Source organism: Chiloscyllium plagiosum, chromosome 19, assembly GCF_004010195.1.
Source record: "Chiloscyllium plagiosum isolate BGI_BamShark_2017 chromosome 19, ASM401019v2, whole genome shotgun sequence".
Lineage (NCBI taxonomy): Eukaryota > Metazoa > Chordata > Chondrichthyes > Orectolobiformes > Hemiscylliidae > Chiloscyllium > Chiloscyllium plagiosum.
Genome location: NC_057728.1, coordinates 51818204 through 51837013, shown reverse-complemented (window position 1 = coordinate 51837013; position 18810 = coordinate 51818204). Strand labels below are relative to the sequence as shown.

Sequence of the window (18810 nt, the reverse complement as noted above, 5' to 3'; positions counted from 1 at the left end):
AAGAATAGATCATTCAGTCCCTTCAGCCTCCATCACCAGGCAGAAAATTAAAACCTATCTCATGTAGCCAGACTTTCCTGTTTGGCCATCATAAATCTTGACTCCTTTATCAGTCAAAAACCTTTTCAATTTGGGCTTGAATATATTCAATGATGCAGCCTCCACTGCTTGCTAGAGCAGAGAATTCCAGACTATCTCCCTCTGAGAGAAGAAATCCCTCCTTATCCCCATCTTAAATGGGACACCCATTAATTGTTTAAAAGGTGACCCTGGTTCTAGATTACCGAACAAGGGGAAACATCCTCTCAGTATCACTCTGTCAAATCCCCCTAGAATCTTGTATGTTCCAAGGTCACCTTTTAGTCTTCGAAATTCCAATGTGCTTAGGCCCAACCTTTTCTGATACAAATCCCTGAACCTTCTCTGAAATAGTTTCAGTGCAATCATATTCCTCCTTAAATAAGGGGACAAAAACTGCACTGGACTCAAATGTGTTTCGCCAATGCCTTAAAGGTTACAGCAAGACTTCCTTACATGTAACAAAAGAACCTTCCACTTATCTTCCTTCCCTGTTCCTGCCTGCTAACCATTCATGGTTCACATGCAAGAACACCCAGATCCCTCTGGACTGCAACATTCTGCCGTCTCCGTCAATTTAAATAAGTTTCTGCTTTTGTATTCCTCCCAGAGCGGACAGTCACACATTTTCCCACATTATAACACTGTTGTGAAGCTATTTGGAATATTTTGCAAAGCTAAATACAAAAGCAAGTCGTTGTTTTCATTTATAGTTCCTGTTTACATATACTTTAGTCACTGCTGTTGTTAGTGTAGCACACTGCACCATGACCATGTGATTATGGCACTAAAATTAATTGTATCGAGAGGTTAATATTGATGGGTAACCATCGGCACTGACTTATTCACTGATGGACACTTTAATCTTTACGTCAATGTGCAGGAGACAGAAGGGAAGAGGCTGGACAGACAGACCACAGCCCTCCGACGCAATCCCCTGGCCCTTTCTCTCCTGCAAAATCTGTCACAGCTGAAATCCAACCAACCTCACCTGTCAGCAGTCAGTCACCCGAATACACTGCATTAACAGCACCAGGTGAGACCTCATCTGCAACTTACTCAGGGCAACAAGCAAATGGTTTAGTGAACAGAACAAATAATGAACTGAATACCTGATTCCTAATGGATGTAGAGATCAACTTGTGTAAGTGGAGGCAATGGTGTTATTGCTGGACTGTTAATCCAGAGACCCAGGTAATGTTCTGGAGACCTGGGTTCATATTCCACCATGGCAGATGGTGGAATTTGAATTCAGTAGATATCTGGATTTAAGAGTCTAATGATGACCATGTCGACTGTTGGGAACATCCCATCTGGTTCACTTATGTCCTTTAGGGAAGTAAGCTGCCATCCTCCCTAGGCTGGTCTACATGTGACTCCAGACCCACAGCAATGTGGCTGACTGTTAACCACCCTCTGGGCTATTAGGGATGGGCAACAAATACTGGCCGAGCCAGTAACATCCTCATCCTGTGAATGAATGAAAGAAAGAAACACTAAACTTTAGTTTCTTAGGTAGACAAGCAATTTTACCCACCATCTGGACTCCTATCTATTTTGTGTGACCTTTTCACACATTGGGAAGGTCCTGGGTGCATAAGAGGCTTGTACCTCTCCTGGATCCCCATGTGAGCACTGCAGGAAAATTGTATTTCTTCCCACATGCACACTCTTCATGCATTGGTCCTGGTTTTAGAAACCTTAAAAAGGATGCATTTCCTAGGAGAGTTTCTGACCACTGGGGGGATGCTGGGTTGTATCAGAAGAATGGAACCTTCTGAAATGTTGGTGCAATACTTTGCAAACTTCCAATATTTTTGAAAGTTGTGTCACAGGAAAACAGGGTGGTTAAGAAGATGTTGAGCATGCTTGCCTTCATTGCTCAGACCATTGAGTAAAGGAGTTGGAACATCATGTTGAGGTTGTACAGGACATTGGTGAGGCTACATTTGGAATACTCTGTACAGTTTTGGTTGCCCTGCTATAGAAAGGATATTATTAAATTGGAGAGTTTTCAGAAAAGATTTACCTGAACGTTGCTAGGAATGGAAGTTTTGAATTATAAGGAGAGGCTATATAGGCTGGCTCTTTCCCTGGAGCTTGAGGAGGTTGAGGGGTGACCGTATAGAAGTTTATAAAATCATGAGGGACATAGAAAGGGTGAATCAGGAAAGTCTTTTCTCTAGGGTGGGTGAGTTCAAAACTAGAGGGCGTATTTTTAAGGTGAGAGGAAAAAGATTTAATAGGGGAAACTTTTTTACACAGGTTGGTTCATATGACAAAGTGATAGATGCAGGTACAGTTACAACTTTTAAAAGGCAATTTGACAGGTACATGAATAGAGAAGGTTTAGAGGGATCTGGGCCATACGTACGCAAGTGGGACTAGTTAGGTTTGGGAAACTTGGTCAGCATGGACTAGTTGGACTGAAGGGTCTGTTACCCCATGCTGTATGAACTATGAGAGTCTGTTAAGAAGAAGTATTCAATTAGAAACACATAGATGTGTTTCTTGCAATGATTCATCATAGGGCTCTATTTTGCAAAGATTACATTGACTACCATTTTGAAAGTGCTCACATGCATTGAAGTACTTCTTTCATTGGAAGAAATGCCATCATGCATTAAAAAATCAAAAATAAACCTTCCCTCAATCTCTAATGTCATGTTTTGTGCTGCAAGTTAAACTGATTGACAGCTTTAGCTGTAAAAAGATCCCCGACTTTGAAATGTAAAAGAAACAACAAACCTGCTCCTCTCCATCGATTCAAAGGCACTCGTCTTTGAAATAGAAATGCAACACACTATTCTGTTTTGAAAATTTCAGGAAGGATAGCTGAAAGACTTTATCATAAAAGCTGCTGCTTTTTTACTCTGGGGTTTTTTTGTATGTTTAAGTTAAACTTGAAAGGGTTCAGAAAAGATTTGTAAGGATGTTGCCAGGGTTGGAGGGTTTGAGCTATAAGGAGAGGCTGAATAGGCTGGGGCTGTTTTCCCTGGAGCATCAGAGGCTTATCGAAGTTTATAAAATCACGAGGGACATGGATAGGATGCACAATCATGGTCTTTTCCCAACGGTAGGGGAGTCCAAATCTAGAGGGTATAGGTTTAAGATGAGAAAGGAAAGATTTAAAAGGGTCCTAAGGGTAATATTTTCACACAGAGGATGGTGCATGTATGGAATGAGCAGGCAGAATGGAGGCTGGTACAATTACATTTAAAAGGTATTTAGATGGTTACATAAATAGTAACTTAGAGCCATATGGGCTAAATGCTGGCAAATGGGACTAGATTAATTTAGGATATCTGGTTGGCCTGGACAAATTGGATCAAACAGTCTGTTTCTACAATGCTCTACAACTCGATGGCTCTATGACTTTAAGTGTTTGAATTCATAATTTTATTAGATTTTTATTGTTTAATTTTTCCAATAATTTTAAAATGATTTCTATTTTACTTGCATGGATTCATGAGGACTCTAAATAGTGCAAATTGGGTGAGGATATGTTGGGGGCACATGGAGGTTGCCGACAGGGGCAATTTGAGAGAGCAAAGTGTGGCATAGATGACCAGAAGGTATACGGGATGGCATTAGAGGTGGTGTAGGGGGGTTGTGAGAGGGTGAGAAGTCAAGATTAGGGGGTTTTAAATGATGAAGAACACTGGGTTGAGAAAATGGCTTTCTAATCAGTTCACGTCTGCACCAACACTCCTCAGACACTCCATCAATATTTGCAAAACACAGAACCAACCCAGGCGGTGTGGGTAGGTGGAAATCCCTGGCAAAGTCAAACATAGGTCAGGTACCTTTTTGGAAGGTTTAAGAATTCACAGGTTGGATTTTTTTCACCCTTCATGCTTCTCTGTGGGGAAGGAGTCAGTGAATGGGATTAATTAGTGGCATAGCTGTACCAAGAGCTGGTACAGTTTCAGTATGCCATATACAATCCTTCACTGCTGTGTCATTCTCTGACCCATGGATTGCTGGCTTCCCTTGAGGAGGTGGTGGTGGGCCTTCCTGAGCTGTTGAAGTTGCAAGAGTTCCTGCCTTTACATAGGGAAATCCTAGATGCAGACTTACAAACTTAGTGGGTGGCAAATAGTGATGATTTAAAAATAAGAATAATTCACGGGGTATGGGTAACACCTTTCATGGCCAGTATTCATTGTCCATTCCTCATTGCCTTTGAACTGAATGGTTGGCTGGGCCATTTCAGAGTCAATCCCATTGCTGTGGATCTGGAGTTATATGTAAGCCAGATCAGGTAACGATTTTACTTTTCTGAAGGATGTAAGTGAACCAGATTTTTATTTATGAAAATGAACAATGGTTAGACTGGCATTTTTAAATTTTGCATTTGTTATTCAAATCAAATTATACCATATACCATGGCAAGATTTGAATGCACATCCCCAGAACATTAGTATGATACTCTGGATGACTCGGTCTGGTCCGCCATTCCACAACCTCCCTAGGTTGTTCAGGTCAACTCACAGAATGGGCAGATGTAATTTAACATGGGGCAAGTGTGAAATGTGGTATTTTGGGAGAAGGGACAGGGAGGGGCATTATGCACTTAATAGCTGTTCTAAAGAGTGAAAGGGATTCCTGGGGGAGCATGCACATAGACCTTTGAATGTGCCAGAACATTTTGAGATAGTGGTTAGCAAATCATATGAGATTCTGGACTTTGGGCTATGTAAATAGAGGTGTTCAGTACGAAAGCAATGGGGCCGTGTTGCACCTTTGTGATGCTCTGGTTAGGTTCTAACCAATGTATTGTATCCAGTTCTGGCCCCCACACTTTAGGAGGAATGCAAGGGCCCTTGAGAGGTGCAAAGAAGGAAGAATAAAACACTTTAAAAGGAAAAGCTTTCCTTTTTTTTTCTAATACTCTGCCATATTCTTCATCTAGCTGTTATCTTGTTATCCAGAATGCCAACCTAAGTTACAAAAATAATATTCCCTCCTTTCGCCGTTTGCAATTAAACAATCTCCAATTAAATTGCTGCAAACTATTAAATTTCCTACACTACAATTTGTTGCCAAGCAAATTCTAAATATCATAAGCAGGTTAATAAAAAAGTATTCTTTCAATGTGACTATGATAATATGCCTCATTAAAATGTATTTTTCTCTTTAAGATTACATTCGATTTAAGGAAGTATATCATGGTTCAGTATGTTGTCCCGGACGTTTACAGATCTTTATTTTACCAGGAGCAGTTCAATCATATACATGGTCTCTGACATACACCGTTACGACAGGCTCCGCTCCTCCCGATAGCCCACAACAGTTACCGTGTATGAGGAGCAATAATGTGCCTACAGCGTCCTCAACTCACAGGATGCCAGTGTACCCACACAGAGAGGAACATGGGTAGGTGTTTATGTGCTGCCACTTGTTTACACAATTTAGCTCCTGTGTTAGTTGGTTTACTTAACATAATGGAGCAGGTCCATAACTCAACATGAAAATGTGACTGAAAGCATATACGTAATATAATTGTTTTTTCTCCAAATATCATAGCACCCTCCCTCTCTCCTGTTAAATCCATGTATCTCCCTCTCCTGTTATATCCCATTTACCTCTCTCTCCTATTTCCTTTACTTATCTCTTCTGTAACAGTCGTTTACTTTCTTCTACGTAATATTTGTGTACCTTCCTACATCTGTGGTTTCCTCTACTGACAAACCCATGTATCTGGTAACCCTGTGCATTCACTCCTGCTACTGGTACATTCTGTGTCCATTTTCAACAAATGGTTTCTGTTCTGTTGAAGCACGTACATATTCTTTCCTATCTACAGTCAGGCCATGAAATAGACAGTAGGCCTGCAGCTGAAAATTCTGAGGATTTCATAAGATTTCAAACCTGTGCTAAAGTCACAAAGAAACAGTGAAAACAGTAATTGGTCGATAAAGGACAGTTTTATCATCAGGCTTTTGACAATTTATCTCCAGCACTTTCTTTCCTCTGCGGAAGTCACAGACTCATGTTCACACATTCAGACTAGCTCTGTTGTAGCCCTGCACTCTCCTTGTTCACCAGTAAGACAAATGACCAGATCAGGTGTTGGCAATGAGCAATCTGTAAATTGAATGCGTTACTCTCAGGACCTGTGTTCCTCTAGAGGATCAACTGCACTTTGAGAAAGGCCTCCATCATGTTGTATGCCATTATTGCCTGTTAAATAGAATAGACTGCAATCCGAACTAGCAACTAGGCATCCATGAGATGCTGTGGGCTATCAGCAGCAGGTGAATTGTATTCCCATATAATCTGCAACCTCATGGCATGCCATATCTCCCACTCAGCCATTACCATCAGGCCCGGTTCAACCTGGTTCAATGGAGATTGACAAGACAGCCTGCCAGGAGCAAACAATATATGCAGCAAGTGATAGACAGAGCTAAGCGATCCCACAACCAGTGGATCAGATCTAAGCTCTGTAGTCCTGCCACATTCAGTGTGAATGGTGGTGGATGATTAAACAATTCATTGCAGGAAGGGTTGAATCCATAACTAAGCACATCAAGGCTCAAGGCATTGCAGTCATCTTCGGCCAGCAGTGTTGAGTAGGTGATCTATCTATGACCACCTCCTGAGAACCCCATCATCATACATGAGTCTTCAGCCAACCTACTTCACTCTTTATGATAACAAAAAATGTTTGAAGGTTATGGATACTGAAATATGTCTGGGACACTCGGTTCCTAACCTCATTACCTCCTGACCTTGGCTCAAACATGTGCAAAAGAACTGAATTCCAGAGGCAAGGAGAGAGTCACATCAAGGCCTCCACTTTAGGTCCTTTCCACTGAGAGTGATGATGGGATATTCATCACTATGGCTATTGACTGAAGAAAATGTAGATAGATGTAAGGAGGACCAGGGCTGATGGTCAGCCCAGGAATGGCAGCAGGCCAGGGCAATGGATGAGAAGCACCCAGCTGAGGGGACAGCCACAGCCACAGAGTCCCTCAGCTTGCCTGGGTGCATGAGAAGCCCAGAGTTTTCCATGTGAGTGTGAAGCCATCCTCTCCTAGTGGCTGTGAAGGACACTGTGGTGCTGAACCTCTATGCAAATGGGTCCTTCCAGACAATGATGGGTGACCTGAGCAAGGTCGTGCAGATTCAATTTGTTCCCCAATAATGGGGTTAGTGCTGGCCTCCCCCATGTGCAGGTGCCATCAACTGCACACATTTAGTACTGAGAGGACTATGCACCTCCAATAACAATCAAGAAGGTTGACATCATCCAGAATGAAGCAGCCCACTATACCACCATCTTTAAAATTCACTCCCTTCACAACTGAAACAACAACAGTGTGTGCCATCAATACCATGCACTGCAGTAACTCACCAAAGCTCCTTCAACAGCACCTTTGAAACCCACAACCTTTACCACCTAGCAGGATACGTACAGCAGTTATATCTGGCACATATGAAGATGGTCATGGTTGTTGGAGGTCAGCCATCTCAGCTCCAAGACATCTCTGCAGTTCCTCAGGGCAATGTTCTAGGCCCAACCATTTTCAGCTGCTTCATCAATAACCTACCCTTCATTATAAGGTCAGAATTGTGGATGTTCACCAATGATTGCACAATGTTCAGCACCATTCGTGACTTCACAGATGCTGAAGCAGTTCATGTTCAAAATCAACAAGACCTAGACAATATCTATGCTCAGGCTGACAAACGGCATTAATGTTCATGCCACCCAAATGCCAGGCTATGATCATCACCAATAAGAAACAATCTAACCACCACCCCTTGACATTCAATGGTGTTACAATCACTGAATCCCCCACTGCTCCTTCCACTGTTCCTGGGGGTTACTATTGACCAGAAACTCAACTGGATTCACCACATAAACATGGCGGCTACAACAGTAGGTCAGAGGTTAGGAAAGCTGCAGAGAATAACTCACCTCCTAACTCCCCAAAATCTGTCCATCATCTACAAGACACATGTCAGGAGTGGGATGGAATACTCCCCACTTGCCTGGATGGGTGCAGCTCCAATAACACTCAAGAAGCTTGACACCATCCAGCAAAAGCAGTCTGCTTGATTGGCATCACATTCATAAGCATCCACTCCCTCCACCACCTCAATAGCAGCAATGTGTGGTATCTACATGATGCATGCGGAAATTCACCAATGATCTCAGACCTTCCAAACCCACAAACACTTTGATCTAGAAGGACAAGAGCAACAAATACATGGAAACACCACCACCTGCAGGTTCCCCTGCAAGCCACGGACTTGGAAATATATTGCTTTTCCTTTAGTGTCGCTGTGTCACAATCCTGGAATTCCTTCCCTAATGGCATTGTGGGTCAACCCAGAGCAGATGGATTGTAGCAGTTCAACAAGACAGCTCACCACCACCTCCTCGAGGGTAGCTAGGGACAGGTAATAAATACTGGCCAACCAGCGACATCCATGTCCCACAAATGAATTTTAAAAATCGATAGAACTCATCCTTTTACCTCCCCAATATTACCATTGGGGAGGGGAAAGTGAAATGGAATAGGGGTCAAAATAAGGTTGCACCCTCAAATTGCCAACATGTGAGTTTGCTCAAGAATACAACCCTGCATACAATGTGAACTTTAATGAGTAATATTTTTCTTTCTATTTGTCTTTGGTGTCTCTGGCTGAATGAAGACCCGGCACCTCAATTGATGAACTGTTGCACAATATGGGATTTTTGGTTATCATCAACAAACGATGCAATTCTTTAACTGAAGCTCTTCATACGAAGTTGTGTCAATGGTGCAGATCACTGTAGCATCCTGTTTTCTTCTAGGTACACAGGAGGGTACAACTACGGTAGTTACAGCAATCAACCCCCTCTTCCCATTCAGGGTCAGTATCCAACCCTAACACATGACAGCCTTTCTTCTCCATTGCCATATCCAACTTACCACAGGAGTGGCTCACAGGTTAGTCTCTCCCAGTGCTTCGGTTTGCATGATCAAACATTGATTATACTCAGTTGAATAATGAACCTTTATGATAATTATGTGTTTATAACAAAGAACTAAAAGAAATTTCATTGTTACAAAACAAGAAGATTGAATTCCAGTAATAATTCATTAGATGGTTATGTCAATGTACCCTTTAAATGCATGTAAACGATCCAGAACTTTGAATTGAGGTTGATTTGTGCTGAGGTCTTGCCATTAGAACAGGATGAAAATTGACCAAATTCACTTCACTTAAAGAATCCAAAACAAGGGAAAATCCAAGAAAATGATATGGAGAGAGAGAGAGAGAGAAAGAGAGAGAGAGAGTAAGAGAAAAACAGACAGGTAGTTATAAGGGAATAACTAGAAAGAGACAGAGCACAAACATTGATACATGGATTCATAGAATGTAAGGGATAAAGAAACAGTTGGGAGTGGAATGGTGTTGGGGTGGTAACAGGGTGACAATGGGGGGAGATGATGGTGGGAAGTGTGGTAGCAGGGTGTCAAGAGAGACATGAGAGAGAGGTGGAACATAAGAACAGAAGAACTAGGAACAGGAGTAGGCCATCCAGCTCTTCGAGCCTGCTCTGCCATTCAGTAAGATCATGGCTAATCATTTCATAGACTCAGCTCCACTTACCCGTATTTCCATCAAATCCCTTAATTCTTTTATTGTTCAAAAGTGAATCTACCTTAGCTTTAAAAGCAATTACTGAAATAGCGTGAACTACGTCCCTGGGCAAGGAATTCCATTGGTTAAAAACCCTCTGGGTGAAGAAGTTCCTTCTCAGTTCAGTTCTAAAGCTGCTTCCTCTAATCTTGAGGTAATGCCCTCTTGTCCTAGTCTCACCTACCAGTGGAAACATCCTATCTATTTTTATTTTATTGATTCCCTTCATAATTTTATATATTTCTATAAGATCTCCCTTCATTCTTCTGAATTCTAATGAATATAATCACAATCTACTCAGTCTCTCCTCATAAGCCAACCCCCTCCACTCCAGAATCAACCTAGTGAACCTCCTCTGCACTCCCTCCAGTGCCACTACATCCTTTCTTAAGTAAGGAGACCAAATCTGCACACACTACTCCAGGTGTGGCCTCACCATCACCCTGTACAGCTGCAACATAACCGCTCTGCTTTTAAACTCAATGCCTTTAGCAATTAAGGACAAAATTCCATTTGCCTTCCTAATTACTTGTTGTACCTGGAGACCAGCCTTCAGTTGTTCATGCTCAAGGCCATGCGGGTCCCTCTGCAAATCAGCACGCTACAACTTTTTACCATTCAAGTAATAATCTATTTTACTGTTACACCTACCAACATGCATGACTTCACATTTAATTACATTGTCTTCCATCTGTCAGACCTTTGCCCATTCACTCAATGTATCTATGTTCCTCTGCAAAGTTTCACAGTCATCTGCATACTTTGCTCTGCTACCCACCTTAGTGTCAACAGCAAATTTTGACATCATACACATTATCCCAACTCCAAAACAGCTATATAAATTGTAAATAATTGTAGTCCCAACACCGATCCCTGAGGCACAGCACTAGTCACTGTTTGCCAGCCAGAATAGCACTCATTTATCCCCACTCTGTGCTTCCTGTCAGTCAACCAATCCTCTGTCCACAATAATACTCTACCCCTAACACCATTTATCCTTCTATTATGCAGCAGCCTCATGTGTGGCACCTTGTCAAAAGGCCTTTTGGAAATCTAGGTACACCACATCCACTGGGTCCCTGTTGTCCACCTTGCTTGAAATGTCTTCATAGAATGCCAAACGATTTGTGAAACATGACCTGCCCTTCATGAACCCATGCCGCATCTGTCCAATGGGACAATTTCTTTCGCGATGTCCTGCTATTTCTTCCTTGATAATAGACTCAAGCATTTTCCCCACTACAGAAGTTAAGCTCACTGGTCTATAATTCCCCATCTTTTGTCAACTTTCCTTTTTAAACAGTGGCGTCACATTTGCTATTTTTCAATATGTTGGAATTGCCCCAGAGTCCAGTGAATTTTGGAAACTTACCGCCAGTCCACCTGCTACTTCTCCCGCCATCTCTTTTAGTACCCTGTGATGCAGTCCATCAGGGTCAGGAGACTTATCTATCCTTAGCTCCATTAGCTTATCCAACATAATAATAATTGTTTCCAGGTCCTGACCTACCTTCATCTCTTCGTCACTTACTGGCATGTTATTAGTGTCCTCCACTGTGAAGACCAATGCAAAATACCTGTTCAATGCCTCAGCCATTTCATCATATCCCAGAACTAACTGCCCCTTTTCATCCCCTAAAGGACCAACATTTACTTTAGCTACTCTTCTTCGTTTTATATATTTATAGAAACTTTTGCTATCTGTCTTCATATTCTGTGCTAGTTTTTTCTCATACTCTATCTTACTTTTCTTTATAACTCTTTTTTGGCTCTCTGTTGACCTTTAAAATTTTCCCAATCTTCTAGATTCCTGCTGTTTTTGGCCACTTTGTATGCCTTCTCTTTCATTTTGATAGCCTGCCTTATTTCCCGAGACACCCATGGCAGATTACCCCTCCTCTTACAGTCCTTTCTTCTCACCGGAATATACTTTTGATGAGCACTTTGGAAAATTTCTTTGAGGGTCCTCCACTGCTCGTCAACTGTCGCACCATAAAGTCTCTGTTTCCAGTTTACTTTAGCCAGGTCCTCCCTCATTCTATCGTAGTCCCCCTTATTCAAGCACAGGACTCTGGCATTGGATTTTATTTTCACACTATCCAGCTGTACTTTAAACTCAACCTACTGTGATCACTCCTTCCAAGAGGATCCCAAACTATGTGGTCATTAATTATTCCTGCCTCATTACACAGGACCAGATCTAAGATAGCTTGCTCCCTCGTAGCTTCCATTCCATGCTGCTCAAGAAAACTATCATGGATACACTCAACCAACTCCTCAAGGCTACCCTGACCGAGCTGGTTTGACCAATCTACATGCAGATCAAAATCCCCCATGATAATGGCCGTACCATTTTTGCAGGCATTAGTTATTTCCTTGTTTATCGCCTGCCCCAATGTGATGTTATTATTTGGTGGCCTATAGACTACACCTATCAGTGACTTTTATTCTTGGAATTCCTAATTTCCACCCGAATGGTTCAACCTCGTGCTCCATAGAACCTATATCATCTCTCAGCACCGCCCTGATGTCGTCCTTGAATATCAGAGCTACACCACCTCTCTTACATTCCTGTCTGTCCTTCTGAAGAGTCTGGTTCCCCTGGATATTTAATGCCCAGTCATGACCATTCTATAGCCATGTCTCCATGATGGCTACCAAATCAAATGCATTCATGATGATTTGTGCTATTAACTCATCAACCTTGTTACGAATGCTACGAGCAATCAGGTAAAGTGCCTTGCTTCCAGCTTTCTTACCATCATGATCCACAACATCTCTAATATCTCCTGAGTTATCCTTCATTTTTGCTTCTTTCATACTCTGCCTTGAACTTAAATCCTACTGCTACTTACCTTTGAATTTATCACCACACTTCTGTTGCTTTGCCTTTCCCTTCCCCCAACTCACAAGTTTAAATTCCTAGTGACCACCCTAATTATCCTTTTCACTAGAACACCGGTTCCAGATCGGTTCAGATGGAGACCGTCCCATCGGTACAGATTCCCCTGGTTCTAAAACTGATGCCAATGCCCCATGAAATGGAACCTCTCTTTCCCACACTATTCCCTTAGCCACATGTTTACTTCCCTAACTTTTTTGTCCCTAAGCTAATTTGCATGTGGCTCGAGCAGTAATCCAGAGATTATGATTCTTGAGGACCTGTTCCTTAATTTCGTTCCTAGTGCTCGAAGATCCCCAGACTGATCCTCCATCCTTGCCTAGCCTTTGTTGTTAGTCCCAATGTGGACCACAATGACTGGATCCTCCCCCTCCCGCTCCAATATCCTTTCAAGCTGGTCGGAAATGTCCTATATCCTGGCACCGGGCAGGCAAAACATCATGTGGGACTCCTGATCCCGGCCTGTGGAGGATACTATCTGTCCCCCGAATTACAGAATCCGCTATAACAACTTGTCTTTTTGCTTCCCCTCTTGAATGGCCTTCTGCACCATGATGCCGTAGTCAGTTGGCTCATCCTTCCACAGTCCATTCCCTCACCTGTACAGGGAGTAAGAATCCCATGCCTGTTGGATAAGGTCAAAAACTGAGGCTCCTCTACTCCTGAACAAATGATTCCCCTACCTGCCTCACTTGCAGTCACACCCTGTTGTTCCTAAACACTGACTGAATTTGAATTACTTAATCTACCTGGTGTGACTGCCTCCTGAAACAAAGCGTCCAGATAACTCTCCCCCTCACGCTGTGCTGCAGTGTTTGAAGCTCAGATTCCAGATCATCAATTCTGATCCAGAGTTCTTCCAGCAACCAACACTTGCTGCAGATGTGGCCACTGCCATTCACAATGGGATTAGCCAGCTCCCACATCATACAGCTACAATCTCTCTGGGGAAAGAGAGATTGAGTTGGATAGACTGAAAGAAAAGATGATAGATGGACAGAGAGAAGGATGCAAAGAAGAGAAGAGAGGGACAAACATAGATATGGATATATGGAGAGAGACAGATTGGCAAACAGACAGACTGACTGACTGCAATCAAGATTCAGTGCACACAAGGGGAGATAGAGAGATGAAGGGCTGACTCTTTCAATTTTTTAGCTAAGTCTGAGTTACATTGAGTTTTTTGGAGGGTTTCTTGCCATAAGGCCTAGCAGGACATTTTGCTGTATCTTACCAAACCCACCACATTAATTACCTACCACACCCTCCTGGCATGCCACTATCGATTTCAGCTGCATCTTCCCATGACAACTTGCCTTTCCGAGTGTATCCTGGAATACACTGACATCCTTGGCCCATACCATCTTTAAATGCCTGTTGTGCACCAGAAAACACTGCTTTCCAGTACGGTTCTTGATATGTGCCCTGGACATGGCAGATGGGGCAAATTGATGTCCCACTGTGTGGGCAAGGGCCTCGAGGTCCTGGTAGCTGGCGTTTTTCAGAGGGTGAACTTCTTCATTCCCCACAACCAGCAATGCTGGCCCATCACACCTGACTATGCCAGCCTGGCTTTTTGAGGTCACGACCTGGGTCAGTGCAGTCTCAGTCATTCAGAGAAATACCTCGCACTAGGAAGAAGGTCAACTACTCTCTCCACTCTGCTAGGCTAGTTCCATCATCTTCTGTCTGGCACCTTGCACTCACCAGATCTCCACTATTGTATCCATCTCCCACCAAGGTTCATCGCTCTATCACTCTCACTACTGCCTGTGACACCTTCCCTACTTGGTCTTGCCAACCCTAACTCTCAGTGTCTCTAACCCTGCGCACCCTCTGCATTGCCAACTTGCTTCCTCAGAACACCAAATATACCAGCTGTGGCAATCACTTTCATCTCCTTTAATACCTGCCTCTCTCTTGTTCCAGAAGTGATCCCCAGTGGGGCAAATAGAATCAGGATGGGCTTTGGGCTGCCTGACATTCACCTTATCTGGAAGGGATCCTAACTCTGTCCGTCCTGAGTGGCTGACTCACCATGTCCAAACCCCTGGACTGGTGTAGCAGACTGTCCTTGACTTATTGTGCCTGGGACCTCCTGAGCAAAAGCTATCCTCCTTGACTTGACTGAGGCTTGTTGGCAGTCCTGACAGGTTTCCAGCTTTGTGTCTGTGCTAAATCTCTGGCTGAGGGGGCAAAGTCCAAAAAGTGGATGTGCCATGAGGGTTATTACCTCACCTCCATCCAAGGCCCCAAACAGTTCTTCCAGAGGTTCATCTGCCTCTCCACCAACTTATATTACTGTATCCGGTGCTCCTGATGCGGTCTTCTCTACATCGGGGAAGCCAAACATAAACTGAGGGCACGTTTCAGCGAGCATCTCAGCCAGGCCCACAGGGACCGACCTGACCTCCCAGTCACCTCCCATTTTAATTCCTCTTCCCGTATCCTTTCCAAAATGACCATCCTTGGCCTCCTCCATATCCACAGTGAATCAGATCGCAAATTGGAGGAACAACACCTCATCGTCCGCCTGTACAGCCTGCAGCCCAGATGACTCAACATTGAGTTCTCCAATTTCACATCCACCCTTTATCTGCAGCTCCCCTAACACCCACTCCCAGTTCTGAAGAAGGGCTACACCCGAAATGTTGAACTTCTCCACCTCCTGATGCTGCCTGGCTTGCTGTATTCTTCCAGCCTACTGCTTGTCTACTTTCATAGAGGCTGGCATTTATCAGATGCCAATGTCCATGGACATGGGATCTGTGTGTGTGGTAAGTGCCCATGGAGTGTGTCCTGAGACACTGGTGCCCGGTGTCCAACACGGAGGTCAATCAGAGCAAGTGGCAAACTAAAATCACCAGGTAGCTGTTCTCATTTCCACGTTGAGTTTTCTCAATGCATGGCTTGTTTGGCACATTTGGTAGGGTAGAAAGCTGAATATTAATGAGGTGAATTGGATCATCAACAAAGCTCTTAAGAAGCAATGACATCGCTTAATTGGCAACCTGCTGCCTTGCGGGAATTTAGCTGTGCACGCTGTAACGAATGAGAGACAATCTCAATGAAACAGGTTAAATTTTTAGTGAATTTGACAAGTTAGATTCTGAGAGGATGATTCCCCCAGCTGAACAAAGGGTACCTTGTCTTAGGATAAGGTGTCGATCACTTCGGACTGAGGAGAGTACCCATACACATATTGGTGTTCACTCCCATTGATTTCCGATTCTGGAAGTCACTACTTCAATGCAGGCCTCAAATGTCCACACAACAACATGAAAAATGAAAGTCGGAGAGTAGACATTTAAATGCACAGAACGTTTTGCATCTTTAGAACTTAATTACCACAGAGGGCTGGGGATTCTTAGTCATTGAGCATTTTCAAAACAGAGAATGGTGTGGTTTGGGATTTCGGGATTTGTTGGGAAATTGGAGTTGGGGTCAAAGGTCAGCCTTTGTTTTATTGAGGTTTCTCACGCTACTCCTTTTTATGTGAGGGGATTAATTTACAGCAGCACCGTAAAATCACTTGCTATCATTCAGGCTTTAGAACTTAATAGAGCTGTAGGTCTTTGGCTCTGTTTTCCCGGACCTCTGGTGCTAACCCCATGAAGCATGTGGGATCTGTGGGAAATCCTTCCATTAAAGTAGTAACGAACCAGTAGGAACTGCACAGTCAAGGCCGGGAGTTCCAGGCCCAGACTCCAAGGAGCAATGGGTGTAGGAAGAGGAAGCTCCTCCTGAGAACACCTCAACTCATTGGCTTCATTTAGCAGGGACTGATGAATCTTCAGATCCTGAACAGATAGGGATCGAGATCACATCGTGGGAGTAGACCTTCCACAGGGGTCTCCCACATATACCTTTTAAGGCACTTGAGTTGAAATAGTTCCAACATATACAAATACAACCTCTGTGTGACTACATGTTGGAAGATGCAGGCGAGAGGTGCCCTTTGCTTGCATGGTGTTCATTGCTGGCACAGTTCAGTAGCATACTGGACACCCTGGTTAAGAGTTCTTTGAATGTTGTGCTATATTTATCACACATGGAATGAGTCAAATTAATAATCAGTCTTTTGATTGAAGAGGCCATCAGAATATTTATGTGGAACAAAAATAAATCTGTTTCAGGATGTGTCCAACAATCGCTGAGGGTACTGCGAACCATATCTGCAGAGGTCTCTGGCTTAGTGAAAGGGGACAAATGGGACCTTTTATTTCCTAAAACTGATTTTCCATGACCAATAATATCTGTAACAATGAAGAATGGTGTATTAAATTCCAACTTGGCACTTTGGCTATCTCTCATTCCTAAACTATTCTTGGCATGTGTTATTTAAGCAATAATGAACAAGCATGTACAGTGTCTTGCCAATTTAATGATAGGTTCATTGACTGAAGGAAGGAATAAAATGTTGAATCAGTCAGACTCTCAGCTATTTTTAAGACTCACACAGAGCTCATTGGTGTTAGTCACACTCATAAACGTTGTGTTTAATTGTTGACCAATTAGAGGGGTCGCTATTTTATACTTTGTCCATATATATCCCAATTACATGCATCTCCTTCATCAGGCCTGATGTCATTGCTAATGTTGCAAATGGAGTGTGTCCAGGTGTATGCTCCAGTTGTAATTAAGAGTAACTGATAAGAAGGTTTGGTTAGAAATATCTGAACGTATCTCAATCTGTCTAGTCATGTTTAAGGTCAGTTTCAACTGGAAGGAGATGGTGTGTAGAAAGGCGAAATAGACTAATCACATACTGTGTGGTGGGGGTAGGGGTGTGGGAGGTGGAAGAAACCTGTGTGAAGGCATTCTGGTTCTGTTGCTTGCTTTAACAGATGGGCCAAAGATTGATTGATTGATTTATTGTCATGCTTACCGAGATACAGTGAAAAGCTTTGTTCATGAGCACAAGCAGAACACAGTAAACAGGGATGTACAGATCAAACTGACTTAGACAGAGGCATACAGGTTACATTGCACAGGGCGTGCTCTAGATGAGGTCATCATTAGCAAGATCAGCATTATTTGAAATTAGAGAGTCCATTTGTCAGTCTAATAACAGCCGGGAAGAAGCTGTCCCTCAAACTGCTGGTGTGTGTGTTCAAGCATGATGGAAGAGGTTGTTGGAGATCCTTACTGGGATGCGATGATGATTTTGGTAGCCTTTCTACAGCAGCGAACTGTGTAAATGGCATCCATGGATGGAAGGTTGTCTTCCCTGATGGTCTGGAAGTTGATCAAAGCAACAATTGATGTGCTGTAAGACCTTACGTTTTTGCTTCTGTTGGCCATTGCCATTCCTCTATTCAGACTTATCATTTGGAGTTTTGGTTTTGTATCATCTGTCAAAAGATCTAATCATATCAAATGGCACATACATTGTCCCAGCTAAAACAAACAAACTTTGGAAACATTGATTTTTCCTTTTTGTGGACCTTTGCCAATCAATTGAACAAATTTGACTGGATACCAGCTTCATACATGTCTACTTCACGTGACATGTGAATCTCTCCAGGGATTAGCGCTGTTATTGGAACCACAATATGGAACAGCTTAGAAAGAGGCCATTTGTCCTATTGTGTCTGTGCCAGCCCCTTGAAAATGCTTTTCAATTATTCCCATTGCCCTGGCTCATGCCAATCTTCCCTTTCTAAGAATTTATTGCAATCCTTTTTGAAAATCGCTACTGAATTTGATTCCATTTCCCGTTCATACTGCAAATTCCCAGATCACAGCAATTTTCATTGTGTAAACAACACATTACATTGTTTTGCTAATTACTTTAAATCTCTGTCCCTTTGTTACCGACAACTCAGTTTCTCCTTTAATCAACCCATTCAGAAATGTTAGCACACCACCTTTGGAGCAGATGGGACTTGAACCCAGGCTTAGAGGTGGGGACACTACCACTGCACCACAGCAGCCCACCCTCGGTTTCTGTTTTATCAAAATGGCTTTTTCTTTTGCCCAGTACCAAATCATCCATGATATATTTAATCTATTTTCCACTGCCATTTAAATCACCCACATTTACAATTAATCAAATTACGTGCAATGTACAACAATGGCACAGTTTCTCCTTTATTTGTTCTTTACAACCTTAACCACTTGGATTAGATTAGATTATTTACAGTGTGGAAACAGGCCCTTCGGCCCAACAAGTCCACACT

At 42.9% G+C, this 18810-nt stretch overlaps 1 protein-coding gene across 3 annotated transcripts in view; it reads left to right on the top strand.

Annotated features, from left to right (window-relative positions):
• Positions 1-18810, top strand: part of rfx4 (regulatory factor X, 4) — a 140709-nt gene that overhangs the window by 109635 nt on the left and 12264 nt on the right. For 2 of the 3 annotated variants that reach the window (XM_043708852.1, XM_043708850.1), the window contains exons 15-17: positions 962-1114; positions 5298-5457; positions 8894-9029. In XM_043708852.1, coding sequence (XP_043564787.1) covers positions 962-1114; positions 5298-5457; positions 8894-9029 — 449 coding nt within the window. The remainder of the gene's footprint in view (positions 1-961; positions 1115-5297; positions 5458-8893; positions 9030-18810) is intronic. The other variant, XM_043708851.1, reaches the window with a different exon arrangement.